This window comes from Mobula birostris, chromosome 15 (assembly GCF_030028105.1).
Source record: "Mobula birostris isolate sMobBir1 chromosome 15, sMobBir1.hap1, whole genome shotgun sequence".
Taxonomy (NCBI): domain Eukaryota; kingdom Metazoa; phylum Chordata; class Chondrichthyes; order Myliobatiformes; family Myliobatidae; genus Mobula; species Mobula birostris.
The window spans coordinates 12206564-12224859 of record NC_092384.1 but is presented as its reverse complement, the minus strand read 5'-3'; the positions used below and the strand labels follow the sequence as shown (position 1 = coordinate 12224859).

Below are 18296 nucleotides of genomic sequence, written 5' to 3'. Positions count from 1 at the left end.
CCCACTTATCGGTGGGTTTAATAATGTTAGGATTAGTGCGGAAGGAGTGGAGAGCAGAGCATTCTGAAGGAGTGAGGTTGGAATGGGAACAAGATGCGGTGAAGTGGCCCCCACCGCTTTATTTTCACTATGGATGTCCAGTCCCTATATACTTCCATCCCCCATCAGGAAGGTCTCAAAGCTCTCCGCTTTTTGTATTCCAGACCCAATCAGTTCCCCTCTACCACCACTGCTCTGTCTGGCAGAATTAGTCCTTGCTCTTAATAATTTCTCCTTTGGCTCCTCCCACTTCCTCCAAACTAAAGGTGTAGCTATGGGCACCTGTATGGGTCCTAGCTATGTCTGCCTTTTTGTTGGCTTTGTGGAACAATCTACGTTCTGTGCCTATTCTGGTATCTGTCCCCCACTTTTTCTTCGCTACATCGACGACTGCATTGGCGCTGCTTCCTGCACGCATGCTGAGCTCGTTGACTTTATTAACTTTGCCTCCAACTTTCACCCTGCCCTCAAGTTTACCTGGTCCATTTCCGACACCACCCTCCCCTTTCTAGATCTTTCTGTCTCTGGAGACAGCTTATCCATTGATGTCTACTATAAGCCTACGGACTCTCACAGCTATCTGGACTATTCCTCTTCTCACCCTGTCTCTTACAAAAATGCCATCCCCTTCTCACAATTCCTCCGTCTCTGCCGCATCTGCTCTCAGGAGATTTTGGATCTCCCCTTCCCCCTCCCAGTTTCAAATCTCCTACTAACTCTTCCTTCAGTTAGTCCTGACGAAGGGTCTCGGCTTGAAACGTCGACTGTACCTCTTCCTAGAGATGCTGCCTGGCCTGCTGCGTTCACCAGTAACTTTGATGTGTATAGTATAATAATATGGCTGTTTCAGATGTTTCTAGACTGGATTCAATTTGTTCTGGTGAGGAACTCGCCACAGGTAGATGATCAGCAAAGCTGCAGGGGTTTTTGATTTAAAGTATGATTTTAATTGGGTTGATTACAAATATGTGTGTGTGTGTGTGTCCTTTCTGTGCGTGGAGTTTTGTCCGGTTTCTTGCTTGCTCTACAAATTGGTAGATTATATTGTTTTTGACTCATGGTGTTCCTCGGGGTCAGTATTGGGACCGCCACTTTTCACGTTGTTTGTCAATGATTTGGATAATGGAATTGATGGCTTTGTGGCAAAGCTTTCAGATGATATGAAGATGGGTGAAGCAGTAGATGGTGCTGAGGAAGCAATGTGATTGCAGCAGGACTTGGACAAATTGGAAGAATGGGCAAGAAAGTGGCAGATGGAATACAGTGAAGGGAAAAGGAACCATGGTGTGGACTATTATCTAAATGGGGAGAATGCTCAAACATCAGAGGTGCAGAGGGACTTGGAGTCCTCATGCAAGACTCCCAGAAGGGTAATTTACAGGTTGAATCTGTGGTAAAGAAGGCAAATGCAATGTTGGCATTTATTTCAGGGGAAAGGAGATAACGCAGAGGCACTAATGATAAGACACTAGTGAGGCAGTACTTGGAGTATTGTCAACAGTTTTAGGCTCCATATCTCAAAGGAGGTGTTGTCATTAGAGAGTCCAGGGGAGTTCATGATGATGATTCTGGGAATGAAGGGGTTAATGTATGAGAAGCTTTTGGCCTGTACTCACTGGAATTCAGAAGAATGCAGGGGGAGATCTCATTGAAACCTACCAAATGTTGAAAGGATTAGATAGGGTAGATGTGGAGAGGATGTTTTCCTATGGTAGGGGTACCCAGAACTAGAGGGCATTGCCTCAAAATTGGGGAGACCTTTTCAGAACAGTGGTAAGGAGGATTTTTTTTTTTTTTTAAACCAGAGAGTAGTGAATCTGAAATGCTTTGTCACAGACTGCAGTGGAGGCAAAGTCTGGGTTGATTTAAGGCGGAAGTTGACATTTCCTGATTGATCAGGGCATAAAAGGATATGGCAAGAAGGCAGGTATATAGGGTTGAGTGGGATCCGGGATCAGCCAAGATGTGCTCAGTGTCAGATGTGGGAAGTCCTGGAGACTCCCAGCCTCCCAGACAGCCACATCTGCACCAGGTGTGTCAAGCTGCAGCTCCTTGGGGACCGCATTGGGGAACTGGAGATGCAGCTCAATGTCCTTCGTCTGGTCAAGGAGAGGGAGGAGGTGTTAGGAGCTATTGGCAAGTGGTCACACTGGAGCCTCGGGAGACAGATAAGTGGGTAACAATCAGATGAGGGAAGGGCAAGAGTCAGATGCTAGAGTGTAACCCTGTGGCTGTCTCTTTTCTTCCCCCCCACCCCCTTTTCAAACTCCTGTTTGAGTACTGTTGGGGAGGACAGCCTACCTGGGGGAAGCAACAGTGTCTGCGCCTCTGGCCCTGTGGCTCAGAAAGGTACAGAAAAGAAGAGAATGGTGGCAGTGATGGGGGCTTTATAGTTAGAGGGTCAGACAGCCAATTCTGTGGATGCAGGAAAGAAACACGGATGGTAGTTTGCTTCCCAAGTGCCAGGGTTTAGGATGTTTCTGATCGTGTCCATGATATCCTGAAGTGGAAAGGAGAACAACCAGAGGTTGTGGTACATATTGGTACCAACGATATAGGTAGGAAAAGGGAAAAGGTCCTGAAAACAGACTACAAGGAGTTAGGAGGGAAGTTGAGAAGCAGGACCTCAAAGGTAGTAATCTCGGGATTACTGCCTGTGACACGTGAAAGTGAGTGTAGGAATAGAATTAGGTGGAGGATAAATATGTGGCTGAGGGATTGGAGCAGGGGGCAGGGATTCAGATTTCTGGATCATTGGGACCTCTTGGGGCAGGTGTAACCTGTACAAAAAAGACAGGTTGCACTTAAATCTTTGGGGGGGGGCAATATCCTGGTGGGGAGGTTGGCTACAGCTATTGGAGAGAGTTTAAACTAGAATTGCTGTGGGGGTGGGGGGGAGGCAGTGGGAACCGAACTGAAGAGATGGAGGAAGAGGTGGTTGGCTCACAAATAGAGAAAGCTTGTAGACAGTGCAAGATCACAGGGAGGATAGGCAGGTGATAGAGGAGGGATGTGCTCAGACCGATGCTTTGAGATGTGTCTATATTAATGCAAGGAGTATGATGGACAGAGGATGAGTTTGGAGTGTGGATCAGTACTTGGAGCTATGATGGTGTGGCCATTAGAGACTTGGATGACTCGGGCAGGAATGGTTACTTGGGATTAGATGTTTCAAAAAGGACAGGGAGGGAGGCAAAGAGGTGGGGGTGTAGCACTGCTGATCAGAGATAGTGTCACTGCTGCAGAAAAGGAGGAAGTCATGGACGGATTGTCTACAGAATCTCTGTGGGTGGATGTTAGGAACAGGAAGGGGTCAATAACTCCTGGGTGTTTTCTTTTATATAGACCACCCAATAGTAACAAGGACATCAAGGAGCAGACAGGGAGACATTCTGGAAAGGTGCAATAATGACAGGGTTGTTGTGGTGAGAGATTTTAATTTCCCCAATATTGATTGGCATCTCCCTAGAGCCAGGGGTTTAGATGGCATGGAGTTTGTTAGGTGTGTTCAGGGAGGTTTCTTGATATAGTATGCAGATAAGCCTACAAGATGAGAGGCTGTACTTGATCTGGTATTGGGAAATAAACCTGGTCAAATGTCAGATCTCTCAGTGGGAGAGCATTTTGGAGATAGTGATGACAATTCTATCTCCTTTACCGTAGCCTCATATTTCCCCTTACCCTAATTAAATATTTTCCTAACTTGTCTGTTCCTATCCCTCTCCAAAGACAGGAATTTGGAAGCATAAATTGGGAACAGATGTTCTCAGAGAAATGTGGCAAATGTCCAGGGGATATTTGTGTGGAGTTCTGCATAGGTACACTCCAATGAGACAGGGAAAGAATGATAGGGTACAAGAACTGTGGTGTTATAAGGCTGTTGTAAATCTAGTCAAGAAGAAAGGAAAAGCTTACAAAAGGTTCAAAAAACTAGGTAATGATAGAGGTGTAGAAGATTATAAGGCTATGGGGAAGGAGCTTCAGAATAAAATTGGAAGAGCCAGAAGAGGCCATGAGAAGGCCTTGGCAGACAGGATTAAGGAAAACCCCAAGGCATTCTACAAGTATGTGAAGAGCAAGAGGATAAGACGTGAGAGAATAGGATCAATCAAGTGTGACAGTAGAAGACTATTCAACCGGAGGAGATAGCAGAGGTACTTAATGAATATTTTGCTTCAGTATTCATTATGGAAAGGGTTCTCGGCAATTGTAGGGATGACTTAGAACAGACTGAAAAACTTGAACATATATAGATATTAAGAAAGGATGTGCTGGAGCTTTTGGAAAGCATCAAGTTGGATAAGTCACCGGGACCAGACGAGATAGAAACATAGAAAATAGGTGCAGGAGTAGGCCATTCGGCCCTTCGAGCCTGCACCATCATTCAGTATGATCATGGCTGATCATCCAACTCAGAACCCTGTACCAGCCTTCCCTCCATACCCCCTGATCCCTTTAGCCACAAGGTCCATATCTAACTCCCTCTTAAATATAGCCAATGAACTGGCCTCAACTGTTTCCTGTGGCAGAGAATTCCACAGATTCACCACTCTCTGTGTGAAGAAGTTTTTCCTCATCTCGGTCCTAAAAGGCTTCCCCTTTATCCTCAAACTGTGACCCCTCATTCTGGACTTCCCCAACAATCTTCCTGCATCTAGCCTGTCCAATTCCTTTAGGATTTTATACGTTTCAATAAGATCCCCCCTCAATCTTCTAAATTCCAACGAGTATAAGCCTAGTTGATCCAGTCTTTCATCATATGAAAGTCCTGCCATCCCAGTAATTAATCTGGTGAACCTTCTTTGTACTCCCTCTATGGCAAGAATGTCTTTCCTCAGATTAGGGGACCAAAACTGCACACAATACTCCAGGTGTGGTCTCACCAAGGCCTTGTACAACTGCAGTAGTACCTCCCTGCTCCTATACTCAAATCCTCTTGCTATGAGTGCCAGCATACCATTTGCCTTTTTCACCACCTGCTGTACCTGCATGCCCACTTTCAATGACTGGTGTATAATAACACCCAGGTCTCGTTGCACCTCCCCTTAACATTTATCCACATTAAATTGCATCTGCCATGAATTTGCCCCCTCACCTAACCTATCCAAGTCACCCTGCATCCTCTTAGCATCCTCCTCACAGCTAACACTGCCACCCAGCTTCGTGTCATCCGCAAACTTGGAGATGCTGCATTTAATTCCCTCATCTAAGTCATTAATATATATTGTAAACAACTGGGGTCCCAGCACTGAGCCTTGCGGTACCCCACTAGTCACTGCCTGCCATTCTGAAAAGGTCCAGTTTATTCCCACTCTTTGCTTCCTGTCTGCCAACCAATTCTCTATCCACATCAATACCATACCCCCAATACAGTGTGCTTTAAGTTTGCACACTAATCTCCTGTGTGGGACCTTGTCAAAAGCCTTTTGAAAATCCAAATATACCACATCCCACTGGTTTTCCCCTATCCACTCTACTAGTTACATCCTCAAAAATTTTTAGATTCGTCAGACATGATTTTCCTTTCACAAATCCAAATGTGTTGTTATCACATCTTTAATAACTGACTCTAGCATTTTCCCCACCACCGATGTTAGGCTAACCGGTCTATAATTCCCTGGTTTCTCTCTCCCTCCTTTTTTAAAAAGCAGGGTTACATTAGCCACCCTCCAATCCTCAGGAACTAGTCCAGAATCTAAAGAGTTTTGAAAAATTATACTAATGCATCCACTATTTCTTGGGCTACTTCCTTAAGCACTCTGGGATGCAGACCATCTGGCCCTGGGGATTTATCTGCCTTTAATCCCTTCAATTTACCTAACACCACTTCCCTACTAACATGTATTTCCCTCAGTTCCTCCATCTCACTGGACGCTCTGTCCCCTACTATTTCCAGAAGATTATTTATATCCTCCTTAGTGAAGACAGAACCAAAGTAATTATTCAATTGGTCTGCCATGTCCTTGCTCCCCATAATCAATTCACCTGTTTCTGTCTGTAGGGGACCTACATTTGTCTTAACCAATCTTTTTCTTTTCACATATCTATAAAAGCTTTTACAGTCAGTTTTTATGTTCCCTGCCAGTTTTCTCTCAATCTTTTTTCCCCTTCCTAATTAAGCCCTTTGTCCTCCTCTGCTGGACTCCGAATTTCCCCAGATGTACCCCAGGCTACTGTGGGAGGCAAGGGAGGAGATTGCTGAGCCTCTGGCAATGATCTTTGCATCATCAATGAGGACGGGAGAGGTTACGGAGGATTGGAGGGTTGCGGATGTTCTTCCTTTATTCAAGAAAAGGAGTAGAGATAGCCTGGGGAATTATAGACCTGTGAGTCTTAATTCAGTGGTTGGTAAATTGATGGAGAAGATCCTGAGAGGCAGGATTTATGAACATTTGGAGAGGCATAATGTGATTAGGAATAGTCAGCATGGCTTTGTCAAAGGCAGGTTGTGCCTTACGAGGATGTGACTAAACATATCGATCAAGGTAGAGCAGTAGGTGTAGTGTATATGGATTTCAGTAAGGCATTTGACAAGGTACCCCATGCAAGGTTTATTGAGAAAGTAAGGAGGCATGGGATCCAAGAGGACATTGCTTTGTGGATTCAGAATTGGTTTGCCCACAGAAGGCAAAGAGTGGTTGTGTGTGTGTGGCCTCCTTCAGTCATTGTCAACCATGGGTACTGCGCCTCTGGTAGTCACTGGTTTGTCGAGCAGTGTCGACTATGGCTATTGAGGCTGATCCTGGAACAGTAGGCTCTGGCACAGTTGCATGTGTAGGGCACTGTGGAATTGTTGTCCGCTGTGCCCTCCGTTTAGCTCTCTGCTCCTTAAACTGAGTCAGGATCACTCTCTCACCTTGCTCTAGGTTTTGCTGAAGAGTATCTTGCCATTTGTTGCGGTCATCTGCTGTTTCCTCCCAGCACTGTGTTGATTTTTAAGGCTTTCATGTCGCACTTGCAGAGGTCCTTGAAGTGAAGATGGGGTCTACCAAAGTTCCTCTTGCCTGTTGCTAGTTCTCCGTAGAGGATGTCCTTTGGCAGTCTACCATCCTTCATACGACGGACGTGGCCCAGCCAGCACAGTCTGCGTTGTGCTACAAGTGTGAACATTGGGGGAAGTCCAGCGCGGGGCAGGACCTCAGGGTTTGGGACTTTGTCTCTGCAGGTGATGCGGAGGATGCGGTGAAGGCTGCACAGGTGAAAGCTATTGAGTTTCCTCTCCTGTTTGGAGTAGGTGGTCCAAGTCTCGCTACCATACAGGAGGGTGCTGATAACACATGCAATGTACACGGCAGTCTTGGTCTTTGTAGCGAGTTTTGGATTCCCCCAGACCTGCGAAGAGAGTCGAGCAAGGATCCCTGTTGCTTTGCCAATACACCTATTGATTTCAGCATCAAGGCAGAGAGTGTCGCTAATGGTCGACCCCAAGTATGTCAACTCGTGGACCACTTCTAGATCGTAATTGTTATGGTAATGACTGGTGTCTCCACTACATTCTGGGCAAGGACATTTGTTTTCTTTAGGCTGATGGTAAGCCCGAAGTCCTTGCATGCCTTAGAGAAGTGGTCCATGAGAGTTTGGTGTGTGAGGTTATAGTAGTGTCATCATCAAAGAGCATGTCACGTATTAAGATCTTTTGCACCTTTGGTCTTGCTCTCAGGCACGCAGGGTTGAACAGCCGCCCATCAGACCTGGTGTGTATGTAGATGCATTCTGTCAACTTCCCAAACGCGTGCTTCAATAGCATAGAAAAGATGATGCCGAATAATGTTGGGGCCAACATGCATCCTTGTTTGACTCCACTACAAATAGCGAAGGGCTCTGATGAGCTGTCATCATACTGAACAGTAGCCCTCATGTCATCATGGAATGACTTGATGATACTTTGGAGTTTTGGGGGACAGCTGATCTTGAGAATCTGAAAGAATCCATCCCTGCTGACAAGTTCGAATGCCTCGGTCAAGTCGATGAAAGTGACATAGAGGGGTTTCTGTCGTTCCCTGCACTTCTGGAGTAGATGGAGTGCGAAAATCATGTTGACAGTTGACCTTGCGCGAAAACCACATTGGGACTCAGGGTAGACCCGTTCTGCCAGAGTTTGTAGACATGCCAGAGCTACACGAGCAAAGACATTGCCGACAATACTCAGGAGGGAGATACCCCTGTAGTTGTTGCAGTCACTCCTATCACCCTTATTCTTGTACAAAGTGACAATTTTGGAGTCTCGCATATCCTGTGGTACAGCTCCTTCCTTCCAGCACTGACAGAGGACCTCATGTTAAGGTTGGAGGAGTGAGCTCTTGCAGTGTTTGATCAGGTCTGAAGGAATCCCATCAGTGCCAGGAGCTTTCCCTGGGGCCAGATTGTCATTTGCCTTTCTGAGGTCCTCAATTGTTGGTTCGGAGTCGAGTTCATTCATGACTGGTAGACAATCGATGGCATCAATGGCTGAGCTAATAACAACATTTTCCCTCGAGTAGAGCTGAGAGTAGTGTTCTACCCAGCATTGCACCTGCTTGCTTTTATCGGTGATTATTTCACTGCTGGATGACTTCAGGGGTGCTGCCTTGCTCTGCGATGGGCCAAGGGCCGCCTTGATACCATCATACATCGATCTGATGTTGCCTGTCACAGCTGCAGTCTGAATGTCCTCACTGAGCTGGAGCCAGTACTCACTTGCGCACTGCCTTGCAGTCTGTTGCACTTTGCTTCTAGCAGCTCGAAGTGCCTGGAGTGTTTGGTCGGCTGGAGAGCACTTGTACTCTGAGAGCTGCACGCTTGGCTTTGATGACAGGAGTCGTGATGTTGGACTTTGCCTCAAACCAGTCACTGCTCTTTGTGGGTCTTTCTTCCAAAGATAGAGAGTGCTGATTCGCAGATGGTGTCGCAAAGGTATGACCATTGTTCTGTTGCAGTATCTCCTTGTGAGGAGGTAGTCATAGCACCACTTGGCAAACTGGTCAACCTTTTCTGACTGCTTCATCTCTGTTGTGTTGATGCGAGGTTTTCCAGCTTGTTTGGACTGGTGGATTTTCTTCAGACATAGTTTGATCTTGCAGCATGCTAAAGCATGATCCATATCGCAGTCTGCACTGGTATGAGTGGGTGATTAGTACAGAGATGATGAAAGGGCATCTGGTGATGATCATGTGTAGCTGGTGCCAGTGTTTAGACCGTGGGTGTTGCCATGAGACCTTGTACTGCAACTTCATCTGTAAGTAGGAGTTACACACAGGCTGTGATAGGAGCAGAACTCCAGGAGACTTGTCCATTGTCATTTATTTTGTCAATTCCAAGGTGGCCAAGACAAGATGGCCAGGAATCGTTATCGGCACCACTCTGGCGTTGAAGTCACCAAGGAGAACGAGGTGCTCATCACTAGGAATATTCCTGACAACAGCTTCTAATTTGTCGTAGAACATGTCTTTTGCCTAAGTGGTGGAGTTCAAGGTAGGGGCATACATACTGATGAGAGATACTGGGCCATGACTGGTGTGTAGGTGGGTCATAAGTCGTTCTGATCCATTTTCTGGTGGCTCCACCATTTGCAACAAAGAGTTCCTAATGGCAAAACCCACTCCATGCTTGCGGGGCTCGTCTTGGTTCTTTCCCTGCCAGAAAAATGTGTAGTCCCTTTCCTTCAGTGTACCTAAATCTGCCAAATGTGTTTCTTGTAGGGCAGCTATATCTACCTTAAGCATTAGTAGTTCATTGTTAATGACTGCTGTTTTTCATGCATCTTCCAATATCCTTGAGGTTTTGGTCAAGACCAGTCATCATTGTACAGACATTCCAACATCCCAACTTGAGGGGTGTTGTCTTATTTGATTTGTTTCCTTTCTTGGCTGGTGCAGTAGTTAGAATCAGCTCTTTGTGGAATAATCCATTATCCCCATGCACCCAATGAGGAAGACTGACTGTGGCAGGACAGCACCATATTGGCTGGGGGCTGCACAGCTTGAGGCGGGCAGTCGCTGTCCAGTGAAACACGATGGGCTCTCTCACCGTTGGAAGCAACCCCTGGCGTCATGCTCTATGCCAATCAAGCATTATGACTTATAACTGGTAACTGCTGCTTCCCGTGTTTGTACGACACTAAAAGGCAAAGCTGGAGTGGCCTCTCCAGGTCGCACGCCAGGGCAGAATTGATGAGGAGATCCATCTGTTGCCCATGCAATGGGACCCCCCTCTCCATGCTGATGACAGGTCCAAAGGAACGATTAAAATTGATACAGTTTGGTGCCAGCTGCATCGCAGGAGTTGCCGTGCCAGTGCTGGGTACAGCAGTCAGCCGCCTTCGGGACTCCGACTCCAGATTTTTTCCTCAGGGTTTACTCCCGAAGCCTTTCCCGTGAGTGGGTAGAGCTGCAAGGCAGCGGAGGTTTGTAATCGGAGTTTCCCTCTCCTAGATGAGCTACCATCCATGGTTAACGAGCCCCATCTGCCCAGAGCAACTGGTTTCAAGGTGCCTTTGCCCCTTCTGTCAGTGAGAACAGCTCCGCTGGGCATAAGAACTATGCCACACATGAAGGCCAGGAGTTGGACTTGGTTGTCAGAGGCTGTTAGAGATGCAAGCCATGAAGTGCATTTGTTTAACAGTGGGAGCTCATCCCCCCTACTACCCTTTGGCTATGACTACCTTAGGAACCAAAGAGTGGTTGTAGATGGGTCATATTCTGCATGGAGGTTGGTGATCTGTGGTGTGGCTCAGGGATCTGTTCTGGGATCCCTTCTCTGATTTTTATAAATGACCTGGATGAGGAAGTGGAGGGATGGGTTAGTAAATTTGCAGATGACACAAAGGTGGGGGTGTTATGGATAGTGTGGAGGGCTGTCAGAAGTTACAGTGGGACATCGATAGGATAGAAAACTGGGCTGAGAAGTGGCAGATAGCGTTCAACCCAGATAAGTATGAGGTGGTTCATTTTGGTAGGTCAAATATGATGGCAGAATATAGTATTAATGGTAAGACTCTTGGCAGTGTGTAGGATCAGAGGGATCTTGGGGTCCGAGTCCATAGGACACTCAAAGCTGCTACGCAGGTTGGCTCTGTGGTTAGGAAGGCATATAGTGCATTGGCCTTCATCAGTCGTGAGATTGAGTTTAGGAGTCGAGAGGTAATGTTGCAGCTGTATAGGACCCTGGTCAGACCCTGCTTGGATTACTGTGTTCAGTTCTGGTCGCCCCACTATAGGAAACCATAGAAAGGGTGTAGGGGAGATTTTACAAGGATGTTGCCTGGACTGGGGAACATGCCTTATGAGAATAGGTTGAGCGAACACGGCCTTTTCTCCTTGGAGTGACGGAGGATGAGTGATGACCTGATAAAGGTGTATAAGATGATGAGAGGCATTAATCGCATGGATAGTCAGAGGCTTTTTCCCAGGGCTGAATTGGCTAACAGAAGAGGGTGCTTGGAAGCAGGAACAGAGGAGAGGATAAGTTTTTTACAGAGTGGTGAGTGTGTGGAATGGGCTGCCGGCGACTGTGGTGGAGGCAGATACAATAGGGTCTTTTAAGAGACTCCTAGATAGGTACGTGGAGCTTAGAAAAAAGAGGGCTATGGGTAACCCTAGGTAATTTCTATAGTAAGGACATGTTCGACACAAGCTTTGTGGGCTGAAGGGCCTGTATTGTGTTGTAGGCTTTCTATCATTCTATGATGGAATGGTGAAACACACTCAATGGACAGAATGGCCTAATTCTGCTCTTATATCTTACAGGGCTTGTTAAAATTCTAAGAAGCTATAGCTGCAATTAGATAGAATAGTTGGAATCTTAATAACCTTTTACAGCTTTTAATGGACTAATATTCCATTAGTACAACATTCAAAAATTCTCGTGCCACATACCCTAAAACATTTTTTGCACAGCTGAATCCAATTTTAGTTATTACAGATCCTAGTTCCTTTTAAGCTCGCGTGAAAGTTTTAGTTTTATAAAGGGGTTTCCCTAATAAGTAGTTGAACTTGCAAATAAACTCACTGTGAAGCTTGCACCACAATGACAAGGACTTCAGTTAATGCTAGAAATTGAATGAGCTGATCATACCTTGCATTTCCCTTCATCTGATTTATCTCAATTATGGTGATGGGCACTGTTTCCGAAGCTCAAAGTAGAGAAAGTAGATTTGGGTTCCAGGGCAGTTTATTGCAAACGCCTATGGTTCATAGTTTATTTTTCTGTGATTTCATGCATAGAATTTTAGGAAGATCTTAATATTTAAATGGTCAGCCACCAGTTTCCAAGTCCCAGTTATTTTGTTTGAAGACTGAAGGTGTCCCAATCTTCACAAAGGAGCTCACCTCCACAAAGACAATTTAATCCATTTCTTGATTCACAAAAACTATACTCAAGGTGTGGATGTGAAATAAACTGTTCCGTGGACTGGTGCAAGTCCACTTCTAGAGATGCTGAAACCAATCTGAATCTATTTGAGCCATTCACTGGTTGATAATGATGAATAAAGTTTACTTGATATAGCAACTACTAATATTAATGTACCTTTTTTGTGGGCCAAGATCATCCAAGCTGCTGGCACTTGGAGTCATAACATTCACTTAATGGCTTTTCATGTTGGGAGATTAACAAACAGCGTCCACTGTGATACTGAGCTCTAACAGAACTCTGCATCTGAATCTCTTGGCTGCATGTTCATCGACATGGTGAACTAGATGATGTCCACATGGAGTAGTACATCTGCTGAAGCTCTGGAGGAAAAAGTATATTGGTGTTGTCTTGTGGGTTATTCACTCTTATTTCAGCAATAAAGTTTCAGATTAGAAAGGGGCGGAGGGTGCCCACATCCCCATAGGATAATGCCAGGATACTGAAGGAGGACTGAATTCAGATGGAAGAGGAAAACTGAGCAAATACAACACCAATTCCCACCCAAATATCACTGCAGTCTAGATGCTATCTGTAGCTCTTGGCTTAGCCAGAAGCCCAAGGAGCAAAGTGTTCACTGGGTGCTAGGTGAGCTTGTACACACGTCTAGTGAATCTTGCTTTGAAACTTCCTGAAAGCACCTGGAGAAGGTAGGTGCTGAAGTTGGTCAACATCCATCAGGGACTGACTACACCATTTAAACAGAAAGACCTGGCACGCAGTAATGGAGTAGCCTCCTCATTTGGACATTGTCCCCAACTATGCGCTGGCAGAATCTATGTACTTCAGACAATGGAAGATCCAGCCATTGAAATGTTAGCTCTTTGGTTTTCATAAAAAGTAGTTGCGAAGTAAGTGAAGCAAAATTAAGTGTTGTTTTAAGACTGTATTGTTCTGCTTGTGGTTTTCTTTGTTTCAAATAAGATTTATTTTATTCGCTATCTCTAGCAATTGATTTAAAAGGGTTCACTAGGTCACTAGATACTGTAGCACCCATCCTGAGCTTTCTGTAGGTCAGACTGAAAATGCATGATATGCATCTGGACCCATGTCTGTACTATTGCTTTTAGTCTTGGTGTTTCCTCAACTTTCATATTACTAGCCTGAAAAAAAAATCTCCCTTCTATCGTAAATATCTTCAGAACCAGAATAACTTGTTTAGCACCTTTGTTGCCACTTTGTCTGCAGTTTTCTGCCAAAAGAAAATTGGTTAGTGGTGTCTTTGTTACTTCCTGTTAATGGTGCATATTTATTGCTGTGTGTGCAGGCAGAAGTTCTGTCTGTCCTGTAGTCTCTTGTGTTCTCAAACAATGAACAACCAATGCAAATATCAGAATGATACTACCTTAGCAAAGTTACTCAGGGATTTGCTCAGTCTTCCATCATTTCCATTTTATGATGAACATAATCAACATCCTCCAAGCCTCTGCATATTCACTATGGTGAGAGGTACTAACTTCTCCCTAGGCCATGTACTGTTGTGGTTGATATTACACGAGCTATGCAGTATATATTCTCGCTGCGGTCAGAACACTGGGTAAAAGCAGGAGCAAGTTATCTGGCATTTTCCATGCCTACTGAATCTTTGTCTCTGTCACCCGTCTGCAGTCTCTTGGTTCACTTAGCAGCTAATCTTCTGATCAGCTTTGAATGTGTTTGTTATTGAGCTTCTGGAACCCCTTGGCAGAAAATGAAGAGATTTATTACCACCCTATAAGGGGAAATTTTCCTTAATTCTGTCCTAATTGACAAGACACCCCACAAGAGAAACACTACTTTCCTTGGTATATGTGGACTGTTGGTTACTGATGGCCCATTGTATGTATGGCATCACTACAAACCTACAACATTGGTATTAAGAGATTAATTGTATATATTGTCCAACATAGTAGTTTCTGAATGTTGCTAATTCCTCAAAGATCTTTCATTCCTGACTATATCTTGCCACCACTAATACTTTGTTCACTTTTCTCAACTTGGCTGACTCCCACGCCATCCAGCAGTTTAATTGTTTTTAGAAACATAGAAAACCTACAGCACAATACAGGCCCTTCGGTCCACAAAGCTGTGCTGAACAGGTCCTTACTATAGAAATTACCAAGGGTTACCCATAGCCCTCTGTTTTTCTAAGCTCCATGTACCTATCCAGGAGTCTCTTAAAAGACCCTATCATTTCCGCCTCCACCACCATCGCCGACAGCCCATTCCACGCACTCGCCACTCTCTGTATTTATTATAAACAAACAACAATTTACCCCTGACATCTCCTCTGTACGTACTTCCAAGCACCCTAAAATTGTGCCCTCTCGTGCTAGCCATCTCAGCCCTGGGAAAGAGCCTCACTATCCACACGATCAATGCCTCTCATCAATTTGCCAACAAATTGAAGCAAATAATTCTATCTTATTTGTTAGTGGCAAAATAAGAACTGTTTCATTGCTGCTCCTATAGTCATGTTACAGTTAGGTTGATTTATTTATTTTCCTTGACAGCAAATCTAAATCACTACTTAAAGTGAGCAGTGTGCCTTCCTTCTGTGAAAGGTACAGGCAATTCTTATCTCATGCATTGTAATAACTGTAAAGTTCTAAACTGAACAACGATTTTTTGAATTGCACATACGCTGCAGAGACTGTTGCCCTGACCATCCTGTACCTACAGGTTCATCTGTTTCACACTAAAATATAAATTCTTAGTGAGGTTCCTAACTCCATCTTTTATATTCTGAACTGAGGTAATCAAATAAGTTGATTCTCATCATTATCCAAATCTGTTTCAATTATAAAGTGGGGGCTTAAATTGAAAGTATATTTGCACAATACAATATTATCGCTAGAATTTTCATCTTGAAATGACTGATTTACAATTTAAATGAAAACCTAATTTTAAAGTGAATTCTGATGCTCTTGTATGGGAGATACTGCTGAACAAATATCCATTTTGCTTATTGCTCAAAATGGGATTTACACAATGTTTATTTTTTTAAAAACTGAATTTAAAATTTGCTAGACTCCCTGCACATGTTGTTCAGCATGTAATGTTTTTATGGAATTTGATGACCAAATCTAAGTTTGCAATTAATATCAAAGCAATGTTAGGTACAAACAAGAAATGGATTTTCACTGGACCTAGTCTTTGAGCTTCCTCTAAGGCTGCTTTGACATGTTCTTCTCAACTGGTCTTTGGCAAATGTTGTCTGTTCATTTTGCTCATTCACTTAATAGTCTGAGCTGCAAATGAGCTGTGAAGCATGTAGGAACTTGTGTTTCAACTGCTATCCATTGGTTCCTTTTTTTTTCTCAGATAATTTAAAATGTAAATGTCAATTAATTTGTACTTGTGCTCTTTACCATAGATGAAGCTTGATGGAAAAGTCAGGCAACTGCTTGGAGATGAGTTTCAGGACAAGGTTGCTACAAATCGTTAGACTTTCTTGTGTATCGTGGCTTTAGTTTGCGACTAGAAAATGTATTTCTGGATTGTCTGCTAGTCACAGTCATCAGCATCTTTTTTACCAATGGCCACTTAGAGCACTTGGGTATAGTGCGTTATGTGGTTTAAATAACTTGAGTTCTTTTCTGATATTTCAGTCTCACACAGTAGTGGCTCTTAAGCCAATTGGATATCTGACATTTTGTACAATACACTAAATTGTGATTTACATTTGGAATATGTGGAAATGGATAATTCACATGTATTCTCTAGTCCAAACTACAGCTTTGTGCAATGTAGCCATAGCTGATCCATCTGGCTAGAATTTCCTCTCCCACTTCTGGCTTGTCTCTGCATGGTTCTGCTTTCTATATTCTCAATGATAGCAAGTGTGTAGTGAAGAAGTTTCCTACCAACTAAGCTAGTGCTTGCTTCCCTGTTACGACACTTGCGTATCTGAAATCTTGACTCTGGTTACTTGCAATGTGATTAACATTTAAGCTATACAATTATGTGGTCAGTGTGTCAAGTGTTTTTTTTCCTTGTTGTTTGGGAGTTTAATGTATGAAACTATATTGTAAAATTTAGTTATGAAATACTAATTCATCTCAAACCAAATGCAGATTCCGTTCCTGTCTCCCCTTGAAGGTGCCATCTATTTGAAGTTGCAGTGCCATTTTAACTCCTCTGTTGAGCATTCAGGATTCTTGGTAATTACTGATTATTGTTTTGAATGCCTTCAGTTTTTTTATTTTGGAGATACAGCGCGGAACAGGCCCTTCCAGGCCACACTGCCCAGTGACCTACCTATTTAATGCAGGACAATTTTCAATGATGAATTAACTTACTAACCAGTACACCTTTGGACTGTGTTTAGAGAATGAAGCAGATTGGGGGGGGGGGGAATGTGTATACAAATAGCGCTAGAATTGAATTCCAAATGGCCCAGGCTGTAATAGCACCCCACTAACTGCTGTACTACCATGGCATCCTCGTAGAGATGAAATGATTATAGACAAGACACTATTGACTTCCCAATCTGCTGCTCAGTCTGCCAAGCATCTGTAAAAGAATGTATGTCAATATGAAATAGCAATGCTGTGAGGTGTTCCCCATATGCTATGCATTTTCGCTAGTAAATTTGTCTTGTATTGTTGAGCAAGTAATACAATGAGAAACATTTCAAGTTGCCTTGCCGGTTTTCTGTTTCTTGAATATGGCTGGACTTATTTTCAAACACTTTTTTCCCCTCCCCCAGACTATATTTCAGGATGTGAGTGGGTTTGGTGCATGGCATCGTCGATGGTTTGTGCTGTCCAGCGACGTGCTTTCCTATTGGACTTATCCCAATGAAGTGAAACACAAGGTGATATAATAATGTATATTTTTAACATTACAGATGTACTCTACCCAAATCATTTGAATACTTTTCCATTTCAAAATTAAGAAGTGGAATTGCAAATATATTTATTTTGTTTAAGGACAAGAAAGTTCTCCATGTACTGCTGTTTAGGAAACTAATTTGCTGGTGTATTATTAGGACACACATGATCAAACCAACTACACATACGGCTGAGTTTTAAAATGTTACTTCCCTCCTTGATAAGCTAGTTTCAACAGTGACTCCTAAGGTACTGGCAGCACTAACTTTCTATATTGAAATATTTACCTAATGTTCTGAATGGACAACAGGTTAGCCTGCCATCAGGCTATTGTGTCTGTCCATGTCCATGAGCAATTTAATGGAATCCCCTCATGATTGATTATGCTCTTCAGACCCTGAAGATGAACAAATTTCCCTGTTCTGGCTAAATCCATCAACTCACCAACATAATATTCTTTAAATTTAAGATTTTTTTCCCTATTAATCAGTGTATTTCCATACTGTACAAGTACCTGGTATATTATACCAGTATACTAAAGAACTGATTTGTGGTTTTTAGTGTGGTAAACAAGTAGTAAATAGTGCAAGATTTGCTTTGTATTGAGGTTTTCTCTAAATCTCAAGGAGTTACTGCTTTATAATGTGCAGTCTCTATCTACTGGGTTTCAGCACAAATGTCTACTATTAAGAAACTAGTGTGACAACAATTTCATTATACAAGTTTCTAGTATTTTTAAAAAAAAAAAAAAAAATAATGACATGAATGCACATCATTTTATCCAGAAACCTTTTGGCTGTATTAACTTGGCTGACTGCACCATGGAGAAGATTGAACCTGCCAGTCGCGAGTTCTGTTCCAGGCCTAAAACCTTAGAGATGATCACAACACGACCTCAGTCTAAAGATGATTGTGAAACTTTAACTGTTCAGTGTCGTAACAATCTCTGCTTTACTAAGTAAGTCTCATTAGCTGTTGGAGTTAATGCCAAATGGTTTCTCCTCTTCTTTCTCCACCCCCCCACCCACCCCCATGGTGCTGCTTTCCAAAAAGATG

General features: G+C 43.6%; 1 protein-coding gene across 5 annotated transcripts in view; it reads left to right on the top strand.

Moving 5' to 3' along the window:
- LOC140210228 (anillin-like) overlaps positions 1-18296 on the top strand; it is a 69740-nt gene that overhangs the window by 49115 nt on the left and 2329 nt on the right. For 4 of the 5 annotated variants that reach the window (XM_072279104.1, XM_072279105.1, XM_072279102.1 and 1 more), the window contains 4 exons: positions 15782-15835; positions 16482-16568; positions 17117-17224; positions 18026-18198. In XM_072279104.1, coding sequence (XP_072135205.1) covers positions 15782-15835; positions 16482-16568; positions 17117-17224; positions 18026-18198 — 422 coding nt within the window. The remainder of the gene's footprint in view (positions 1-15781; positions 15836-16481; positions 16569-17116; positions 17225-18025; positions 18199-18296) is intronic. The other variant, XM_072279106.1, reaches the window with a different exon arrangement.